Consider the following 23,182-nt stretch of genomic DNA (forward strand, 5'->3'; position numbering starts at 1 on the left):
TTTGGAAATACTCATTGAAGTATTGAAGGGTAAAAGGACATATGTCCAACTCTCAAATGGTTTAGAAAGATTATGCACACACGTGTATGTGTGTATTTTTTATATGTGGCAACTAATGAAGCAAATGGAGGAAGATGTAAACAATTGGTGAATACAGGTGAAGAGTATAAGAGAATTCTTGCGTGTGTGTGTGTGTGTGTGTGTGTGTGTGTGTGTGTGTGTGTGTGTGTGTGTGTGTGTGTGTGTGTGTGTGTGTGTGTGTGTGTGTGTGTGTGTGTGTGTGTGTGTGTGTGTGTGTGTGTGTGTGTGTGTGTGTGTGTGTGTGTGTGTGTGTGTGTGTGTGTGTGTGTGTGTGTGTGTGTGTGTGTGTGTCTCGTTCTGTTACCCAGGCTGGAGTGCAGTGGCACAATCTTGGCTCACTGCAACGTCTGCCTCCCGAGTTCAAGCAATTCTCTTACCTCAGCCTCCAGAGTAGCTGGGATTACAGCCGCCTGCCACCATGCCTGACTAATTTTTGTATTTTTTAGTGGAGACGGGGTTTCACCATGTTGCCCAAGCTGGTCTCGAACTCCTGACCTCAGATAATCCGCCTGCCTTGCCATCAAAGTGCTAGGATTACAGGCGTGAGCCATGGCGCCCGGCTTTTTTTTTTTTTTTTTAAAGAGACAAGGTCTTGATGTTGCCCAGGCTGGAGTACAGTGGTGCAATCATAGCTCACTGCAGCCTTGAACTCCTGGGCTCAAGCCATCCTCTTACTTCAGCCACCACACCTGGCTAATTTTTTTTTTTTTTTTTTTTGAGACAGGGTCTTGCTGTGTCTCGAACTCCTGGCCTGAAGCAATACTACTGCCTGGGTTGGGCTTCCCAAATTGCTAGGATTACAGGCATGAGCTAAAACTTGATTTTCTTTCCAGTTTCTTAAGAAAACCTCTTGAAGTAGTCCTTTAAGTCCCAATCTCTGATGAAATACACATTCATGAAAGTAGAGTGTTTATGCCTGTTTGAATATTCCAATATATGTGGAATTAGAAAGTAGTTTGGTCGTAATATATGAGGCTTTTTTCTTTACCAAAGCATCAAAACCAAATATGTTTCCAGACATTATGAATGTCCCATCTTTATAACACATCAAGAGTTTGTTCAGAGAAGAAACATCAATGTTTTGAAGAATTTGATTACTGATTTCCAAAGGAGCTTACATAATTAGAATCTTTAACAATAGCTTGCATATACCATAGGGTCTGGGATCTGATATGGAAATATAGTAATTAATGCTGAAGGAAAATGACACATTCTGGACATTAACATGGTAATGGTGACAATTGTATGATAACTTGGTCATGTAGAGTAGCATCTTGTGTTACCCTCACTTCTTAGGTGTAAATCAGTAATATTTATTTTTATACCAAAATAATTTTTTCTTCATGAAAACACCTTTCAGTATAACAGGTAAGAAATTGAAGAAAAAAATTTTGTTTCCCTTATCAGTTCATAGACCGCTTAGGTCGGTCTTAGGCTGCAATCATGAATTGCTTCATTGTGTGTGAAGGTTGCACAAAGGGGTTGTGCTGAATAATTATTTTCGATAGCACATTTAACAGATTATTTTGTTTTGGTTATGTAACAGGAAAGTATTTTTGTGGGGAAAACAGGAGATGGACAGAAACCACCAATTGGTAGAATTTAGGTTGCCTTTTAATGATAAAGGATTAATGACATTTTAACTGGCCTAATTTCTTTGGTTGAAGTCAAAGCAGTGATTTGGGTTATCCATGTGTATAATGCATGGTTTTTTCTTAATTTGCAGACCATGAAGATTATGACCCACAAACTGTGAGGCTGGGAAGTAGATATAGTCATGTTCAAGAAGTTCAAGAACGGCTTAACTTCCTTAGGTTTGTTTTATACAATTAGTGTTGCTCTCTTTAAGAAAAAGATAAGGAATACAGAATGAATAGACTATATAGCTTGGTCTTTGTTGGGTGGCCTTTTCCCAAGTCATATAAGACATTTCCCTGTGTTTGTTACTAAATACTTTAAAATGATTCGCTGAGTTTTAACTTTGTTGCAATATTTTAAGAGAACATATTTTAACCTTTAGAGTTGACTTCTGTTCTTCATATCTGTTTATGCTGGAAATAATGTTTATTTTTAAAGGGCAAATTCCCATATTTTGACACAACCAGAAGGAGGACTATACTGACTTAATGATATCATAGACACTAAGGAAATGGGGGCAAAAGGCTGCTAGACCAGCACCTCAAAAGAGTGGTTGGAGTCCTCTGGTGCCTTGTTTATTCTAACAGTGGCTGACAGGCAATCTAAAGTCATGTGTTAATAATATCATTTCTGATTGGCTTGAGGGGAAAAGGTTTATTAAGATAAAATGTAGTCTAGGGCTGGATTTTCTCTGCAATATTTAGCTTTTGGTGATCATACACTTACAGATGTGCAAAGTGCCTTTGTTAAAAATTTTGATGGTCAGGCATGGTGGCTCACACCTGTAATCCCAACACTTGGGGAGGCCAAGGCAAGCAGATGGTTTGAGCCCAGGAGTTCAAGACCAGCCTGGGCAGCATGGCAAAATCCCATCTCTAAAAAAAAAAAATACAAAAATCAGCCAGGCATGGTGGTGTTCACCTGTAGTCCCGGGTACTCGGGAGGCTGGAGTGGGAGGATCACTTCAACCTGGGAGGCGGAGGTTGCAGTGAGCTGTGATTGCACCACTGCACTCCAGACCCTGTCTCAAAAAAAAAAAAAAAAAAAAAAAAAAAAAAAAATTTTTTTTTTTTAATGAGAGGTTCCTTCTGAATTCAAAAAACCACATGTAGCAAAAGAGCTTGTTTAGATTACAAGTGTGCTAACAGAAATGCCCAGATTATCACTGCTTCTTGAAGTCTATTTTATTTATTTATTTTACTTTTTTGAGACGGAGTCTCCCTCTGTCGCCAGGCTGAAGTGCAGTGGTGAGATCTCAGCTCACTGCAACCTCCACCTCCCAGGTACAATTCTCCTGCCTCAGCCTCCCAAGTAACTGGGACTACAGGCATGCGCCATCACGCCCAGCTAATTTTTGTGTTTTTAGTAGAGACGGGGTTTCACCATGTTGGCCAGGATGGTCTCTATCTCTTGACCTCGTGATCTGCCCGCCTCGGTCCCCCAAAGTGCTGGTATTAAGGTGTGAGCCACGGCGCCCGGCCCCATTTATTTTAATAACATATTCTGGGGAGTTTTGTCCTGGGCTGTGTTAATTATGGATTTCTATTTATTGAACTCTGTGCTTATTTATGGAGAAAATTTTAAGTAGCTATATAATGATTTTGAGGAAAAATGTCTACCATATTTTAAGAAATTTGGCATTTGTTTAAAGTGCATTGTTTTTTTTTCTGTGCGTTTTGTTTTTAACCACCTGGATAGAAGGACTTGCCTCCTCCCCACATTGAGAGTTACTGCCATAGTAAGCAGTCGTTACTGATTGGCATGTGTTATATGTCTCTTAGGTTTACTAGAACAGAAAAGTGGTTTCAAGCCCTTTTGCCATTTTAAAGTTTGGAATCAGAGAAACTATTGTAGTTTCTACTCTGTTAGTACCTCTGTATGTGAGCTATAGCAACTAACTCAAGGAAGAGGAACCTAACTTTAATGCCTGCTGTGTGTTGGGCCTGTGCCAGACACTTTATATTTACTCCGAAGCAACACAGTGCAGCAGGTGTTACTCCCATTTGATCAATAAGAAACCCAAGATTCCAATGGCTTAAGGTAGCTTGTTTGAAATATCACAGCCAGTATATGATGGAATTGCACTACTCAACTAGGTCTCTTTTACTTAAGTCTGTGCTCTTCCTATTAGACCAGTAGTTTTTCAAACTTACGTAGGAGCTTTAGGGCTTCTGAGTTAAGTTCCTTGAAGATTTCTGAACAAGCAGTAGGAAGTTTCCCGATTTTTCCTTTCTTTTTCCTCTCCCGACAACTGGTGCAGCTCTACTTTTTAAAATATATATCAGATTCCAAATGGGATTTTCATTTGAAGAAGGGTCTATGCCATCTTTAGAAAAAAAACAAAAAAAATGGAAAACCTTTGAAAATTTAAGCAGTTTTAACTCATAAATATTGATGGATTAGTTATTTGTGAAAGTCACTTGATTGAATACCTCATTTTTCAATGATGCCATATAAGCAGGATGCTAAGTCTTTTTTGTTGTTGTTGTTGGAGACAGGGTCTCACCCAGGCTGTAATGCAGTGGCACAGTCTTCGCTTACTGCAACCTCCGCCTCCTAGGTTCAATTGAGTCTCATGCCTCAGTTTCCCCAGTAGCTGAGACTACAGACATGAGCCACCACACCTGGCTAATTTTTATATTTTTAGTCAAATGGGGTTTCACCATGTTGGCCAGGCTGGTCACAAACTCCTGACCTCAGGTGATCCGCCCACCTCAGCTTCCCAAAGTGCTGGCATTACAGGCATGAGTTACTGTGCCCAGCCTAAGTCTTTTATTTTTAACTCAAGCTACTAAACATGCTTCTTTCCAAAAGTCTGGTTTCAAAGACTAAATGGTTAAAAGTTCAGGGACTGAATCTTTTATTCCTAATTCAGCTAGCTGCATTTCAGGCACAAAGTGGGTGTTCAGTGTGTGCTTGTTGAATTAATTAATATCTAGTGGGGATTTTTTTTTAGTACCAGATAAAAGTAGAGAAATAGGTTATTTTGAAAGAATGAATATCTTTTTATCTATAGTTAAAATATAATGGTGATAAATGTATTTTATAGGTAATACAGATTGCCTTTCAGGATAAAAATTACATAAATCTAATTGCCAATTTTTTATGTTTTTTCAAGATTTTTATTGAAGGATGGCCAGCTGTGGCTATGTGCTCCTCAGGCAAAACAAATATGGAAATGCTTAGCTGAGAATGCAGTTTACCTTTGTGATCGTGAAGCCTGTTTTAAATGGTATTCCAAATTGATGGGGGATGAACCAGACTTAGATCCTGATATTAATAAGGATTTCTTTGAAAGTAATGTGCTTCAGCTTGATCCTTCTCTGTTAACTGAAAATGGAATGAAGTGTTTTGAGCGATTCTTCAAAGCTGTGAATTGTCGAGAAGGAAAACTAGTAGCAAAAAGGAGAGCCTATATGATGGATGACTTGGAGTTAATAGGATTAGATTACCTTTGGAGGGTAAGTCAAAAGTACGAACTCTGTAAATGGTGTCTGATGTACTTTTTCATATACGTAAGGAATTGTAATTTTGTGTATAAATTGTGTATTTTACTCTGATGTTTGTCTCAGGAATTTGGTGTAGTTAGGAATTGTTCATTTTTATTATGTCACTTGTCAGTGGGCTTTTTCTTCTCTCTTCCTCTCCCTCCTCCTGCCACTGATGTTCCTTTTGTCTTAGCTTAGTATCTGTGTATTCCATAGATGTGCACTAAACATACAAATCTTACATTCCTCCCCCGTGGATATTAATGTTCCTTCCCGATTTTTCATTCAGTGTCGATCTGTTTCCTCCTCTTCAATGTTTAACACTAAAATATAGGACAGAAGAGAGGACTTGTGTTTAGTATAGATTATGAGTATATGCTTTATTGGCACTGTTTACCTTGTGATATTTTTAAATACCTGGGGGAATAAAATACTATCTTTTTAAGGCTAATCTTTCTATTTTTATAGTACTAGTATATTATTCCTATCGTTAATCTGACCTGTTATACAGCAGTTTATATTGTTTGGATGTCTCAAATATTTTCCTGCAAACCATAGATGAAGATGTTTATTGTGGCATTTGAGTATTTAAAAGCTTTTAATTAAGTATGTGGTTTTCAACATTGTTTTAACAGCAGAAACACATCTTAAAACTCAAAATTTGCACCACACTACAAAATGTAAACTGAATTGAACAAGGAAAATATGTTTTCTTACTTGGTCTCCCCATGCTTACCCCCCTTTCCCCTCCCCAACCCTTTTATAGGGGCCAACACTGAAACACTTCCTCAAAGTCCCCTAGGGTTCTGAACATAGTTTGGAAACCACTAATGTAATTAGATGAGTGATAAAGATTTATAGAAACTAGGGGTGGAGTAGTCCTTTATGCTAAACTGTGTTTCATGTAATCTCTTATTTCCTGTCAACTAATTTGAATTTCTTCTTGAGTGTCTGACTTGGTTATCAAGATATTAAATTATAGGGTTAAATAATAGTGGTCAAAGCATATTTTGTTTTTACAAAAATGTACCTTTCATTCTTAAACAAATTATTCAGAGACTTTCATTTTGCATTTATTACCCTTTCTTTTGGTCTGTGCTTCTCACTTAATTTTACTTGATTATCAAAGTCAACTTACCATTAAATCATTGAATAGTGTGTTTAAGATAACTGAGGATATGGTTTGAATTTAAATGCCCAACAAAAATATATGTTGAAAGCGATGAATACTTTTATCATTTTGAAACCAGGTCGTGATTCAGAGTAATGATGATATTGCCAGCAGAGCTATAGATCTCCTCAAAGAGATATACACAAACCTTGGTCCAAGACTACAAGTCAATCAGGTGAGGATTGATGTGCATTAAAACTTCCATATATAATTCTTTCAGCCCACATTTCTCTTATACAAAAGAGAAAAAATATTATCTAAATGAATCTTGCCTTGATAGTTGTCTTGAAGTGATTGGGTTATTTTTAATATAACTATTTATTATATGTTGAAATGGCAAAGAAAGTCTGTGTGAATTCATTTTGATGCTAACACCTAATCCTGAAGTTCACTTTTGACTAATTTATATTTGTTAACTTATGTAATGCTAGCTTTCTTTTAATGAACATACATTTTATTATTATATGGATTCTCTACTTAAATATGACTGTTGTTAATTGAGTGCTACAATTAGCCATTGCCATCTTTAATTGGATTAATATTTGGTTTTTACATTTTAAAGCAATTTTAACTGTGTTTATTTGGCCCGATATTTGTAGGTGGTGATCCATGAAGACTTCATTCAGTCTTGTTTTGATCGTCTGAAGGCTTCCTATGACACGTTGTGTGTTTTGGATGGTGACAAAGACAGTGTTAATTGTGCAAGACAGGAAGCTGTTCGAATGGTTCGAGTATTAACTGTTTTAAGGGAATATATAAATGAATGTGACAGTGATTATCATGAGGAAAGAACAATTCTCCCTATGTCGAGGTTTGTGAATAACTGATATATTGGTGCTAATTCTTAATTATTTGATATTTTCCTAGCCATTTGGTAAAAGGAGAGCAGAAATTTTTCTCATTTGAAAATTGTTGTCTTTGCCTGTTAAAAACATTTTCATTTTGTATAATTTTTTTTAATAACCTCCCCCACTCTCCCATTTGGTTTTGTTTTGGTTTTTTGGGTGAGGCATTCTTACTTAAGTTGTTTTCTAGTTTTCTTTTTGTCTTTGACATTATGACTCATTAAGTGTTGCAGTGATATTTTGTAGTTGAAGTGTTTTTGTTTATTTGTTTATTTTGAGACAAGGTCTTACTCTGTCACCGAGGCTGGAATGCCGGGGTGTGATCATGGCTCACTGCGGGCTCAAGCAACCTTCCCACCTCAGCCTCCCAGGTAGCTTGGGCTACAGGCACAGGCTACCACACCTGGCTATTTTTTTTTGACTTTTTGTGGAGGTGGGGTTTCACTACATTGCCCAGGCTGGTTTCAAACTCCTACGCTCAAGCAAATCCTCCTGCATTGGCCTCCCAAAGTGCTGGGATTATAGGCGTGAGCTACAGCGCCTGGCCTGTAAAGAGCTCTTAAAAGCTGCCTTGCATGGCGTATAACAAATATTTTCAAATGGTGTTTATAGTTTTGGGATGTTTTGTATAGTCAATGCCATCTTTTTTTTAAAAAAAAGTTTTGTTTATTAACCATGAAATTATATACAGTTGCTTCTTGAATATGATTTTTATTTTGTATTTTACTTTAAAAAAAGGTATTATACCAATATAAATAGCATTTTGGAGTGAATTTTGATACGAAGGCTTTTTTCCAGAAAAAAAATAAAGTGCATTGTGGCATTTTTCTTCGTGCTTTTAACAAAATGTAAAACGACCTTTTAAATGTAAAAGGTAAACTCTACCTTCTTTTTTTGAATTTTTTTTTTTTATTAATACAAGGTCTACCTATGTTGTCCAGGCTGGTCTTGAACTCCTGGACTCAAGGGATCTTCTTTGCTTGGCCTCCCAAAGTGGTGGGATTACAGGCATGAGCCACTGCGTCTAGCCAACCTTTTACATTTAAAAATAGTCTTAGTTGGGCTTTTACAGCATAACAATAAGCGTTATATCTTGGTTTTAATTTCTTTTCAGTAGACACCTCATTTTCTGCAACCATAGATACAAGACTAACAATAGAATATGATTATGTTTTTAAATATTATTTATATTTGTAGTTAAAAGGAGCAATATTTTTTTTTCTTTTGCATTTCGCTCTTGTTGCCCAGGCTGGAGTACAGTGGTGCAGTCTCGGATCACTGCAACCTCTGCCTCCCAGGTTCAAGTGATTCTCCAGCCTCAGCCTCCCAAGTAGCTGGGATTACAGGTGCCCACCACCAAGCCTGGCTTATTTTCTGTATTTTTAGTAGAGATGGAGTTTCACCATGTTGGCCAGGCTGATCTCGAACTACTGACCTCAAGTGATCCACCCACCTCGGCCTCCCAAAGTGCTGGGATTACAGGCATGAGGCACCATGCCCGGCCTTATTTTCAAGATACTGAAAATAATACAGGTTGAGTATGCCTAATCCAAGAAATCCAAAATTTGTCTGGTCCCAGACATTTCATATAAGGGATTCTCAAGCTGTATTAAGTATCTTTAATTCACATCCTCTTGTTTAATAAGAAAATACTCAGTGTTAAATCCCCAGCATTATTTTCTTGGCAACAAAATTTCAGAGTCTGCTGAATATGATGATGTCTGTCTTTCTTTCTCCCCCTAGAGCATTCCGTGGTAAACACCTCTCTTTTGTAGTTCGATTTCCAAACCAGGGCAGACAGGTTGATGACTTGGAGGTATGGTCTCATACAAATGATACAATTGGTTCAGTACGACGATGTATTCTCAATCGTATTAAAGCCAACGTAGCCCATACAAAAATTGAGCTCTTTGTGGGCGGTGAGCTGATAGATCCTGCAGATGATAGAAAGTTGATTGGACAATTAAACTTAAAAGATAAATCGGTATGTATGTATAGTTAACAGATTTTTAAGTAAAATCAAACCGAGACTATCGTTTAATCAGTAAATACTAATTGAGCATTTGTTATGTTTGGGACTGTGTTAGGTGTTAAGAGTTATAGCATTAAAGTATAGCATGTAGTCTTTCGGATTTTTTGGTTGGTATATCACTAAGTTTTGTGTTTTGTGTATTTTTCCTTGTTTTTGATATTAACATAGTATATCATTTTTCAGCTTATTACAGCCAAACTTACACAGATAAGTTCCAATATGCCTTCAAGCCCTGATAGCTCTTCTGATTCCTCCACTGGATCTCCTGGAAACCATGGTAATCATTACAGTGATGGTCCCAATCCAGAAGTGGAAAGCTGTTTGCCTGGAGTGGTGAGTAGATACAGTTTTGAACTACTGTATGTAAGGCATTATGCTAGGGTTTTTGAGAATAAAGTATACAGAGTGGTTCTTTCTTTTCTTGAGGAGCTTACAGTTTAATGAGACAAAAAAATAACTATACAGTTAACCACCAACTTCAGAATGGATCCCTCTAAGAGGTAATTGTAACACAGTTGGAATTTAAAACATAATTTCCCCATAGGTATAGTATTGTTACTTTTACATAAAATTAACCAATTAGAGTTTAATTATAACACTATTGGATGTATAAATTTAGAGGAAAACAGTCATCCCTCGTATACGTGGAGAATTGGTTCCAGGACCTCTGCATATACCCAAAATGCTGCAGATGACCCTGTGCAACCAGATATACAAAAAGTTAGCCTTCCATATACTTGGGTTTTGCTTCCTGGAAATACTGAATTTTCTGTCCACATTTGATTGGGAAAAAAGTCTGCATGTAAGTGGACCTGTGCAGTTCAAACTTGTGTTGTTCAAGAGTCAGCTGTATCACTTTCTAAAATTTATACCACAAAACGGATAGTTCTTTTAGAACTATATATGAGCTGGGCATGGTGGCTCACACCTGTAATTCCAGCTACTGGGGAGACTGTGAGGCAGGAGGATTGCTTGAGCCCAGGAGTTCTAGGCTGCAGTGAGCTGTGATTGTGCCATTATGCTCTAGCTTGGTCAACAGAGTGAGACCCCATCTCAAAAAATATAAATAAATGAAAACAAGAATTATGTAGGAAAATACCTGTAATCTTTATCAGATTGTCAGTAACATATAGCCAAAGAAACCTTTTTTAAGCTCTCCTTTCGCCCCTCCCCACAGAAATTTTAATGGTTACAATAGTAGTAGCCACTCCAGTGTCAGGAGGATTTGGCTCTCTAAAACAACTGGATTAAGAATTTGGTAGTGGGCATGGCAGCCTTTTGTTATGTCCAGAGTCTAAATTGTATATGTGAGAGAAATGGTTTAATAGAACAGGAGAGGAGCTATCACAAAAAAATGACTGGAAGTGTCTTGATGATGTATTTGATCTGCACTATTAAGGATTTGTAGGGGTTAAAAGATGGGAAAGTCAGACTATTTCAAAGAGTAGAAATTTCATAAGTAAAAGTATAGGGATTAACACAGAGAATCTTACTTAGGGAGGCTTTTATAAAACGGGAGTAAATAATTGTAATTATTTTGTGTATTTTATATTCTAGATAATGTCACTGCATCCCAGATACATCTCTTTTCTTTGGCAAGTTGCAGACTTAGGTAGCAGCCTAAATATGCCACCCCTTAGAGATGGAGCAAGAGTACTTATGAAACTTATGCCGCCAGGTAAGAATTTTTAAATGATGATCAAGTACTTGCTGGACAATAAAGGAGTATATTAGCAAATTCTGTTTCTAAATGGACCATGCTTTTTGGTATAGACTACAACAAGAGTTGACAGATGACAGCCCACAAGCCACATCAAGCCCCCTGCTTGTTTTTGTGCATCCCAAGAGCTATATTTTTAAGTGGCTACAAAAAAAAAAAAATCTAGAAGAATAATATTTTGTGATACATGAAAATTATAAGAAGTTTAAATTTTAGTGTCCATAATCAAAACCAGGCTCATCTGTTTACATTCTGTCTACATGACTGCTTTCATCTTAAAACAGCACAGCTCAGGAGTTGTGGCAGAGGCCATATGGTTCACAAGCCTAAACTACTTAACTTTCCTGGCCCTTTCAGAAAATGTTTGCCTATACCTGGACTATAATATGGGTCATGTGTCATCTGCGGTATTGTTCCTTTTTTATCCTTAGAAACAACCACTTTCAACTTCTCACTTTTGCTTTAGTATATATATGTACCATTATGTCTGGAGTGTCCTCATACAGCTATTTCTTTGTTACTTACAGGTATATACTGATTTTCTGCTGTGTAGATGAAAACTTAACTGTTACACACCCCCACATCCTCCCAGTATTTGCTTAAATCCAGATTCAACATTTATGTTTCCAAGATTGTGTGAAATGTAGTTCTCTAGATTACTGACAACTTTTATCCTGGATTTAATAATTTCCCTTTTATTTTCCTGATTGTACACCTATCACTTATTCTTCCCACATACTTTTTTTTTGGAGATATTTTTTATCTGAATGTAGGCAAACTATCACATTTGATTAATGGTTTGTGTATAGAATCCTAGGTGTGAAAATGTATTCCTTCTAGTTGGTGGCATTGCTGATGAGAAGACCGAAGTCCTCTTGGTTTGTATTCCTTTGCATGTGACCTTTGTTTCTGGAAGTTTTGGTTTTATCCTTACATTTTTGAAATATTATGATGTGCCTTAGCGTTAGATCTGTTTTGTGGTACGTCACCTGTGGGCCTGGAGATTTCCTCAGTTGAGAGAGATTTGTATTCTTTGATAGTTTTCTCACCAGCATTTTGGATTTTGTGTGTCTTTGAAATGTCTAAGTGTGATGGTGAATCTACTAGATCTGATTTTACCTTTTCTCTCTTCCCTTCTCTCTTTAATCTTATTCCATCTTTGGGGTGGCTTCTTTAACCTTTTCCAGCTCTTCTGTTGACTTTTCCCCTCCAAATATTCTAGTGTTAAAATTTCAAGACCTTTCTCTCCCTAGTGATCCTTTTCCATAACAGGATTTTATTTTTCACTAACACATTCTTGCGTTTATGTTCTGATATATGTGTGTTCCTTTAAAACCTAATGTTCGGCAAAATTATGCACTAAAAATAGGACTTTTGGGGAAAAAGTAGCGTTTTGGCAGATCATTCAAGCCTATACAGCCTAAAAATTTTTTAAATGTATTTTTTGGAAATATTTACAATCTTACAGAAAAATGAGAAGTATAATTCAAGAACACTTGAGAGTAATTTACTGGTTTTTGTAGTCCCATTGCCCACCAAATACTTTCCCTACAAACAAGGATATTTGTCTGTATAAGCAAAATTAAGCCATCTATACCAGGAAGTTAATGTCAATTCATTACTGCCATCTACTTAGCAGACCCTATTGAGTGTTTTCAGTCATCTCCTTCACAGCAAAAAGATAGTTCAAACTCAGATATAGTCCGCCCTCCATATACATGGATTCTGGATCTATGGATTCAACCAACTGTGGATCAAAAATGTTTGGGGGAAAAAACATTGTTCAAAGTTCCAAAAAGCAAAACTTCAATTTGCCACATGCTGAGTACTGTGTTGAATCCACACGAATGAAGCTATGTGTAAGCATTGTATTAGGTGTTACAAGTACAGTTAGGTACCGGATAATGACATTTCAGTTAGTGATAGACCACATATACAATGGTGGTTCTATAAAATTATAATACCGTATTTTTACTGTACCCTTTCTATGTTTAAATACACCAATACTTACCATTGTGTTATAATTGCCTACAGTATTCAGTACAGTAACATGCTTGTATGGGTTTATAGCTTAGGAGCAATAGGCTATACCATATATAACCTAGATGTGTTGTAGGCTGTATCATCCAGATTTGTTGTAAACACACCCTATGATGTTCACACAATGATGAAATCGCTTAATGATGCATTTCGCAGAACATATGCAACACGTGACTGTAATCTGGAGATAATTTATACAGGAAGATGTGCATAGGTTGTATGCAAATTCCACATCATTTTATATAAGGTATTTGAGCATCTCTGGATTTTGGTGTTGGGAAGGTGGATCCTGAAACCATCCCTGCACCCCCACCCTCCATGGATACCAGGGAATAACCGTATTGCATTTAGTTAATGTATCTCTTTAGTTTCCTTCTGAAACAGTTCCTCATACTGTCTTTAACTTTCATGACCTTGACTCTTAAAGATTACAGGCCAGTTAATTATAGAATATCCTTCAGTTTAGATTTGTTTTATCATGATTATATTCAGGTTATGTGTCTTTGGCAGAAATACCACAGAAGCGATGTTCTGTTCTTCTCAATGCATCCAGTCAGATAGTATGTAATTTCAATTTTTCCCATTACTGACGATGATCACTGTGATCATTTGAGTTTTTTCCTTGCTTCCCCACTGTAAAATTACCCTTCCCTTTAAAAGTATTTTGGGCCAGGCACAGTGACTCATGCCTATCATCCCATCACTTTGGGAGGCTGAGGTGGGCAGATTGCTTGAGGCCAGGAGTTCGAGACCAACCTGGCCAACATGGCGTAACCCTGTCTCTACTAAAAATACAAAAATTAGCCGGGCATGTTAGCGTGCACCTGTAATCCTTGCTACTTGGGAGGCTGAGGCTGGAGAATCGCTTGGACCTGGGAGGCGGAGGTTGCATTGAGCCGAGATCATGCCACTGCACTCCAGCCTGGGTGACAGCGAGATTCCGTCTGAAGAAAAAAAAAAAGTATTTTGTGCAGAGGTACTTTGAAAATATTTATACTGTTCCTCATCAGGCTTTTTATTCATTCGTTTATATCTGTATGAAATCATGGTCAAGGAGTTATAATCTGTTACTATCATTTATCTTGATGCTGAAATGATCTCTAGTTTTGGCCAGTGGGAGTCCTTTCGGACTGTTCTGTGTTACTTTAATATGTTCCCATTATTCTTTCAGCACTTGTATTCTCTTTGGCTCAAGATGTTTAAGATTAGGTCAGGTGTAGTGGCTCATGCCTATAATCCTAACACTTTGGGAGAGTGAGGCAGGAGGATCGCTGGAGCTCAGGATTCATGACCATCCTGGGCAACATAGCCAGACCTCATTTCTATTAAAAATTTCAAAAATTAGCCAGGTGTGGTGATGCACACCTGTAGTCCCAGCTACTTGGGAGGCTGGGGTGGGAGGACCACTTGAGCCTGGGAGATGGAGACTGCATTGAGTTATATAATCATGCCACTGTACTCCAGCCTGGGCAACAGAACAAGATGCTATCTCAAAAAAAAAAAAAAAGGTTCCAGATTAACATCCTGTACCCTCTCTGCCCCAGTCCTGAAATTGGCTGTTTCTCCAAGGAGGCCTACTTGATTTATTTTCCTGGAGAATGGTATTTAGAAACCAGGATCTGGACATTTATTGCACTCATTGCTATTGATGTATTGTTGCTCCCTGGCTCTCTAAGGAATGTGTGTATGTGTATCCACATTTAAGTCTATTACTATACATACACACACACACACACACATATATATGTGTGTGTATGTTTTTACAAAACCATGGGGTCACACGACTTTCTCCCATCTCAGCCTATCAGTTTCAATCTAGTTTTTTTGTAATTTTTTTTTTTTGATACAGAGTCTCGCCCTGTCACCCAGGCTGGAGTGCAGTGGCGCAATCTTGGCTTACTGCAACCTCCGCCTCCCTGGTTCAAGGGATTCTCCTGTCTCAGCCTCCCAGTAGCTGGGATTACAGGCGTGAGCCACCACGCCTGGCCAAACTCTCTTTTCTGACGACGAAAAACCTGGCTTCTGTTATCCTCTCACTTATTTTCCTATTTAATCAGTTATCTCCAGCACCCCCCCACCCTTTCTTTGAATGCAGGAGGACTCTTGTCTCTGAATGTTGGGTCTCTACCCCAGGGACACTCCTCGCTCTCCTTGAGTTGAATCTTTATGCTGAGCTCTACCCACTTGTTGGGCTCCCTCCTTCTCCTTCATGGTCTGTAATTCCCAACATAGGACTACCTTTAAAACTTGCACACAGTTTAATTAGAGCACTCATAAAATGATAATTAGTATCCTCAGAGATAATTTGGACAGTCCAGGCAGGTACTTCAGTGTGGCTGAAGGCTTCCTTAGGAGATAATAAAAAGACACAAAACCAATACAGAGGAAATGCTGACTTGACATTGCTGAGATACAGTGCAAAAGAGTGGAGCTCTGAGATAGGTGGGCTACCATTAAGATAGGCACAGGGGGAAGTAGAACCTGCCAAGGTCCATGAAAGTCTAGTTTAGGATTGTATCTCACAAGATGAGCTCTTGATGCAAGTATTCACTTTAAATTTTCCTTTAAAAAGAAACAGGCTTCTGCTTACACATCTACCAAGCTGAGGGGGCTTTTTGCTTTGCTCATTTTAATTTTTTTGTTGAAGATTAACAGTTCTGCTGTTCTTCTGGCTACTGTTGCCTGGAAGAAATCACACATGAACAAACTCACCTTCTGCATTATACTGACATCATTGTATTTGCCATTTGATTGTGAGCTAATTGGGGTTATAGAAACATGTGCTATAGCATAACAGACTGTAATTATTTCTCTCTAGGCTATTACTGATGGATATTATGTTTTCTTCTTTTTCCAGCATCATCTTTTACTGTCCTTGAGGTTTTTTTTAACTAGCTTTTTATATTAAAATAATTTCAAACTGTTTACAAAGAATACAGATAGCTCCCAAATTCAGTAATTTAATCGTTTGCCGTAGTGATGGCAAAAGTTTCCTAACATTTGGAGAGCAAGTTGTAGACAATCATCTTTTTGTCCCTAAATAGCTTAGTATATGTCTTCTAAAAACAAGGATGTTCTCACTTACGTTAACATAGTATTATTCAAAATAAAAAAATTTAGCATATACAGTAATATCATCTAATCTACAGACCATTTTCATATTTTGACACTTTCCCCAGTATTGAACTTTATAACAATGTTTTCTGGTTGAGGATCTAGTCCAGGTTCATACATTGCATAATTATTCGGCATCTCTTTTAGTTGTCTTTAATCTGGAATAGTTTCTCAGTCTTTGTCTTTGTGACTTTGTTTTTGAATAGCACATGTCAGTTGCGCTGAATGTCTCTCATTGGGTCTTATCTGTTCTGATGATTATATGGAGGTTGTACATTTGACAGAGTACTACTTGTATGTTGATATGTCTAAGAGCATCAGATTGAGAGACACATGTCACTGTGTCCTTGATGACATTAACCCAGATCAGTTAGTTGATAGCTGCCAGGTTTCTCCTCTAAAGTTAATATTTTTTCTTGCGTAGAGAGATGCTTTGAGACTTCGTAACTATCTTTTTTCTCATCAAACATTTGTTTTATCATCTATTGTGATTGTGGCCTAAATGTTTTTACTGTGATGGTTGCAAAATGGTAATTTTGTTTTAACTTTGTCATCCTTTTTACATTTATTAGTTGACATTCTATAAGGTAGTGCTTTGTTTTCTCCCCTTTATATTTGTCATATATGATCACTCTTATGGATTTATTTTATTAATTGGGTTATAACCATTGTAATGGTTATTTATTTTGATGCTCAATGGTCCTAGGTATGGTCAGTGGAAGCCCCTATAGGTTAGACCCAGACATACAACCTCAATTTTTTTAAGGTACTTTATTGTACTTTATTACTTTCTGGTATGAGAAGATGTTTCAAGCTTATCTATAGTATTTCCTCTGCCCCAGCTCTGGAATCTGCCATTCCAGAGTTTTTAGAAGGAAGGGTATTTAGAAATCAAAATCTGAGGTTTAAGTCTTTTTTTTTTTTTTTTTTTTTGAGACGGAGATTTTGCTCTGTTGCCCATGCTGGAGTGCAGTGGCGTGATCTCAGCTCACTGCACCCTCTGCCTCCTGGATTCAAGTGATTCTCCTGCCTCAGCCTCCCGAATAGCTGTGATTACAGGCACCTGCCATCATGCCCGGCTAATTTTTATATTTTTAGTAGAGACGAGGTTTCACCATGTTGGCCAGGCTGGTCTCGAACGCTTGACCTCAGGTGATCCACCCGCCTCGGCCTACCAAAGTGCTAGGATTACAGGTGTGAACCACAGTGCCCCTGCCAAGTCATCCTTATTTCATTCTAATTGTGGTAAGGTGATATCTCATTGTGGTTTGGATTTGCATTTCCTTAATGATTAGTTATGTTGAGTGTGCTTTCATGTACATGTTGGCCATTTGGATGTCTTCTTTTGAGAAATATCTATTCAAGTCTTTTGCCCATTTTAAAAACCGGATTTTTTGCTGTTGAGTTCCTTATATATTCTGGATATTAACCCCTTGTCAGATGCATAGTTTGCAAATATTTTCTCCAATTCTGTAGATTTGTCTTTTTGTGGTCTTATTTCCTTTGTTGGGTAGAAGCTTTTTAGTTTAATGTAATTTCGTTTGTCTGTCTTTGTGTTTGTTGCCTGTGCTTTTGAAGTCTTAGCCAAAAAGTCCTTGCCCACACTAATGACATGAAACATTTCCCTTGTGTTTTCGTCTAGTAGTTTTATAGTTTCTGGTCTTACATTTAAGTTTTTAACCCATCTTGAGTTTATTTTTACATATGATGAATAATAGGGGTCTAGTTTCATTTTTCTGCATATGTATATTCTGTTTTTGCAACACCATTTTTATTCAAGAGATTGCCTTTTCCCCCAATGTGTGTTCTTGGCACCTTTGTTGAAAATCAGTTGTTTCTGATTATGGATTTATTTCTGGGTTCTCTATTCTGTTCAATTGATCTGTGTCTATTTTTGTGTCAATACCATGCTGTTTTGGTTACTATTGCTCTATAGTAAATTTTGAAGTCAAGTAGCTGATACCTTCAGCTTTGTTCTCCTTACTCAAGATTGCTTCGGCTATTTCGAGTCTTTTGTAGTTCCATATGAATTTTAGGAGTGTTTTTTGTATTTTTTTGTTTTACCTTGCAGATTCAGCTCAAAGGATGTTTTTTCTATTTCTGTGAAGAATATAATTGGTATTTTAATAGAGATTGCATTCAATCTGTAGATTGCTTTGGGTAATGTGGACCTTTTAACAATATTTGTTCTTCCAACCCATGAACATAGAATATTTTTCCATTTATTTGTGTCCTGTGTTCGTTCTTTCATCAGTTTTTTTTGTAGTGATCTTTCTCCTCCTTGCTTAAATTTACTCCTAGGTATCTTATATTTTTGTAGCTATTGTAAGTGAGATAACTTTCTTGATTTCTCTTTCAGAGAGTTTGCTATTGGCAAATGGAAACACTACTGAGTTTTATATATTGATTTTTGTATCCTGCAGTTAACTAACACAGGTTCACGCTTGTACCAGTCCAGCTTCCTAGTCGTCTTCCATTCCGTATTTGTATCTCTACAGCATCCAGCTTCCTAGTCGTCTTCCATTCCGTATTTGTATCTCTACAGCAATGAGAAATCTGAAACCTGAGGGAGTTGGAAAGGCTTCTTAATCAGTCTTCAGCCTCTGTCTTTGGGCCTTGGAATCATTTGTGCCTTCCCAAGTGTTTGTTGTTTTCGTACCCTTGGCTTTTCTCAGATTTAGTGGGGCATTAATTTATAGGCACCCTGTTCTCCTTGCCTTCACAACAAGCACTTCTTGGTTCAGCTAAACCAACTATCTATCCCCATCTTCACTACACCTTCAGTAATTTGTTGACAGCGGTTTAATGTGTTGCTTCCTCTTCTGTTTTTATGTTCTTTTGAGTTTATGTATTTTTATATTCATTCATTCTCATTTTAGTGGGGTTTGGGGATGAAGTACTGATAAATATAGTTCAGTACACCATATTTAGTTGACACATAATTTTTAAAGCTGTCTTCTGCTTTTATTACCTCCATTTTCTAAATTAAACACCTTGTTGGGCTTCTCATCTTGCTTTGCAATTATTATGGGACAGAAGCATTTCACATTAGATTCTTAGCTAAGGCTTCTCTCAAAAGATATATTTCATTCTTGTCTGTTACATCGTTTAGAATTTACATAGTTTCATTTGCTAGTATTTCAGTAATAGTCCTTGCATTGCTTTACTGCAGATTCAACCTTCACAACATACTGTAAGAACACAAACCCACCACTGAATCCTTGATCTTGTGATTGGCGCTTAATGCCACCAGATGGCAAGCATGAGCTCTTGTCAGACAGTTAAGGCAAGAAACTTGAAGTGGGTGCTTTTTTCATGTTTTATATAATGAAACTAGAATACCTAAATTTGAAACAGCCAGCTTTTGAAAAAGCTGGTAATGGTTGTATTGCAGCAGAAAATCATAAGCTTTGGATTCAAATGGACTTGAGTTCCAATCCTGCTTCTCATTGCTACTCTATGGCATTAAACATAAGTTTCATAGTTTATTAGAGCTTCCTTATCCTTAGAACTGGGATAATGATAACTTTTTTGTGTAATTGCAGGGATTAGATGAAACAATGTATGGAAAACCCCTAGCCTAGTGACTGGCACTTAGTATTCATTAAACATTAAACCGCTTTGTCACTTCCTTTTCTTAGAGCTCCTGCTTCCTTTCTTATTTAAGAGTTTGTGTCTAAAACTTGGTAATACAATCTTTTGTAAAAGTCTGTTGTAAGCTCTTAGCACTGATAAACTCAACTTAAACCACACGTCATCCCTATAAGGTATAGTTAATGACTAGGAAAAAAGCTAATGATTCTATCTTTCCCCTCCATTTAAGATACATCCAAGAGTGCACAAATGCTAAATGATCACCCAAATGTTACACTTCTCTTCATTCTGAATCTTTGCCTGAAGCCAAGTGCCCATGTTGTGATTTGCTGTTAAACTTAAAACTTCTGCAGTCTTCTCTATATGTAATACCATCTTTTGTAAAAGTCTGTTGTAAGCTCTTAGCACTGATAAACTCAAACCACACAACATACCTATAAGGAAATTATTAATTTTATCTGTATTTTAAAGACGGAGAAACTGAAGCACAGAGAGATTGTTAATTCACCTGGGACACATAGCTTAAATGCCATTTCTCGTTTCTTTTTTTTTGTTTTTTTAAAGAGAGAGGGCCTTACTCTGTGTCCCAGGCTAGAGTGCAGTGGCATGATCCTAGCTCACTGTAACCTCAAACTCCTGGCCTCAAGTGAGGCTCCTGCCTAGGAGTAGCTAGGATTACAGGTACACACCAACCACCACACCTGACTTTTTTTTTTTTTGAGATACAGTCTCACACTGTCGCACAGGCTGCAGTGCAGTGGCACAGTCTCTGCTTACTGCAGCCTCTGCCTCCTGGGTTCAAGTGATTCTCCTGCCTCAGCCTCCTGAGTAGCTGGGATTACAGATGGATGCCACCACGCCCAGCTAATTTTTGTATTTTTAGTAGAGATGGGGTTTCACCATGTTGGTCAGGCTAGTCTTGAACTCCTGACCTCAAGTGATCTCCTCACCTCCGCCTGCCCGAGTGCTGGGATTATAGGCATGAGCCACTGCGCCCGGCCCACACCTGGCTTATTTTGAAAATTTTTTTGTAGTGATGGGGGTCTTGCTGTGTTACGCAGGCTGGTTTTGACCTGGGCTACAGTGATCCTCCCATCTTGGCTTCCCAAAGCTTAGGTATCTTTTCAAAAGGCTAGAAAGAAACCAAAATCGTCATAAACTCTGGATAACAAGATTATGACTGGCTTAAATTTTTCTGGCTTCCATTTTTTATAAAATGTAACACGTATATAATCGGGGATGAATGTGAGAGCTGGAATGGCCACTGAGTGTTACTTTGATTCAGATCTCTCAAATGAGTAAACTATAATTCAACACCATTAAATGATTTGCTTAGAATTCACCACTTCTGACCGGGTCACGCTGGTAATCCCAGCACTTCAGGAAGCCAAGGTGGGAGGATCGCTTGAGCCCCTGGAGTTTGAGATCAGCCTGGGCAACATGGCATAACTCTTGTCTCTACAAAAAAATATGCAAAAATTAGCTGGGCATGGTGGCACACGCCTGTGTTTCCCAACTACTCAGAAGGCTGAGGTGGGAGGATCACCTCAGCCCAGGGAGGTTCAGGCTGCAGTCCTCACGCCACTGCACTTCAGCCTGGGTGACAGAGTGAGACCCTATCTCAAAGAAAAAAAAAAAAAATCCACCACTTCCTTTTCTTGAGCTCTTTTTTTTTTTTTTTTTTCCCTCCTACTCCCCTTTGCCTCCATCCTTCGCTCAGAATATTTTTAAGCCAAGCAAGATACTGTGAGATACAGTGGTTAAGCATATGAATTGGTTTGCTTTTAGGGAGTAATTTGACAATGTGTGTCAAGTCTTTGGGCATTATGTTCAACTTCTTTATGCTTGCAGGGTTTTGCATCGTGAAAATTATAAAAATTCAGCTGCTAGGATCTTTGATGTTTAAAAAGGTGAGGGGAGGTAAAAACCTAAATGCCCAATAATAGGGATTAAACTGGTAAAATAATATTGTCATTTTAATAATCAGATAAAATGATATAGGTGAATATTCAATGACATGAGAAGATATTTATAAATACTTTATTATAAAAACTTAATATTTTAATTGGTTACATTATATGTCGCTATCCTTTCAGAGTAGAGAGAAGTGACAGTTTCAACACAAACTGAAAAATTTGTAAGATAATGGCTGCTATTTCTAGGCCTGTAAAAATTCATTTACCGAAAGAAAATCATAGTTTTTTTTTTTTTTTTCCTGGAGACGGAGTTTCGCTCTTGTTGCCCAGGCTGGAGTGCAATGGCGCAACCTCGACTCACTGCAACCTCCGCCTCCCAGGTTAAAGCGATTCTCCTGCCTCAGCGTCCCGAATAGCTGGGATTACAGGCGCATGCCACCACGCCTGGCTGATTTATGTATTTTTAGTAGAGACGGGGTTTCATCATGTTGGTCAGGCTAGTCTCAAACACCTGACCTCAGGTGATCTGCCTGCCTCAGCCTCCCAGAGTGCTGGGATTACAGGCGTGAGCCACCGCGCCCAGACCTATTTTTCTTTTCTTTAAAAGAAGCTTTTACTTAAAAAAAAAAAAAAAAAAAAAAAATTATCAAGATTTTTTTAAATCATAGGGCAGTTACCTTAGATCATCAAAATACTTTCCAAGGTTGATTGACTATTAATAAAGTTGGAATATTTAGTAGCTAATGCTTAATTGTATTTTGGGATTATCTTATTTTTCCCCCACTATGTCTTTTCACTGTAATTTAAAATTATGTTTTAATATTATGACAAAAGGACAAACACTCTGCTTGCTTTGAGGTGAACCTACATAGGCGCTCATCTTTTTTTGCTGTTTGCTTTTTAGGGTTCATTTTCTTGGGTATCACTACATTTCTTTCAGTGAAGCAAGCCAGTTAGTATATAGTGTCGGGGCAAACAATAAAGCGGTTAGAGGGAAGAGTTTATAATTTTTTTCTTGTTATTTTCAGTCAGAACTACTTCTTTTTGAAATGTATTTTTTTCCATCTCCAGTGGCTGAGAGGAGAGTATCTTGATTTGAGGTCCCTGAGTAGCAGATGCTTTGTGTTGAGAGTAACTGATTAAAGAGCCCTGTTTTTTGTTTTTGTTTTTGTTTATTTTTTTTTTTTTTCTTTTTTAATCATTCCAGGTCTTGTCATGTCTTACGAAGTTTGAGCCTATAGCCCAACTGAGTGGACTGTTATTCCATATTAGTATGGTCTTCAAGATATCAAAAGTTAAATATGTATGAACACATGAATTACATTTTCACACGGTCTCTTTTTTTCCTCCAGATAGCACAACGATAGAAAAATTAAGAGCTATTTGTTTAGACCATGCCAAACTTGGAGAAAGCAGCCTTAGTCCATCTCTTGACTCACTTTTCTTTGGTCCTTCAGCCTCACAAGTGCTGTATCTAACAGAGGTTGGTTTTTTGGTTTTTTTTTTTCTTTGTTTTTCCTTTTAAATTTATTCTGTGTTCTTT

At 37.6% G+C, this 23,182-nt stretch overlaps 1 protein-coding gene across 13 annotated transcripts in view; it reads left to right on the top strand.

The window, feature by feature from the left end:
- The window catches only part of USP9X (ubiquitin specific peptidase 9 X-linked), a 147,363-nt gene that overhangs the window by 76,016 nt on the left and 48,165 nt on the right, over positions 1 to 23,182 (top strand). For all 13 annotated transcript variants that reach the window (XM_054470706.2, XM_054470708.2, XM_063660268.1 and 10 more), the window contains 8 exons: positions 1,808 to 1,895; positions 4,838 to 5,180; positions 6,458 to 6,553; positions 6,978 to 7,189; positions 8,967 to 9,207; positions 9,439 to 9,588; positions 10,813 to 10,933; positions 22,992 to 23,122. In XM_054470706.2, the coding sequence (XP_054326681.1) occupies positions 1,808 to 1,895; positions 4,838 to 5,180; positions 6,458 to 6,553; positions 6,978 to 7,189; positions 8,967 to 9,207; positions 9,439 to 9,588; positions 10,813 to 10,933; positions 22,992 to 23,122 (1,382 nt within the window). The remainder of the gene's footprint in view (positions 1 to 1,807; positions 1,896 to 4,837; positions 5,181 to 6,457; positions 6,554 to 6,977; positions 7,190 to 8,966; positions 9,208 to 9,438; positions 9,589 to 10,812; positions 10,934 to 22,991; positions 23,123 to 23,182) is intronic.

The sequence above is a fragment of the Pongo pygmaeus genome, chromosome X (genome assembly GCF_028885625.2).
Source record: "Pongo pygmaeus isolate AG05252 chromosome X, NHGRI_mPonPyg2-v2.0_pri, whole genome shotgun sequence".
NCBI lineage: Eukaryota > Metazoa > Chordata > Mammalia > Primates > Hominidae > Pongo > Pongo pygmaeus.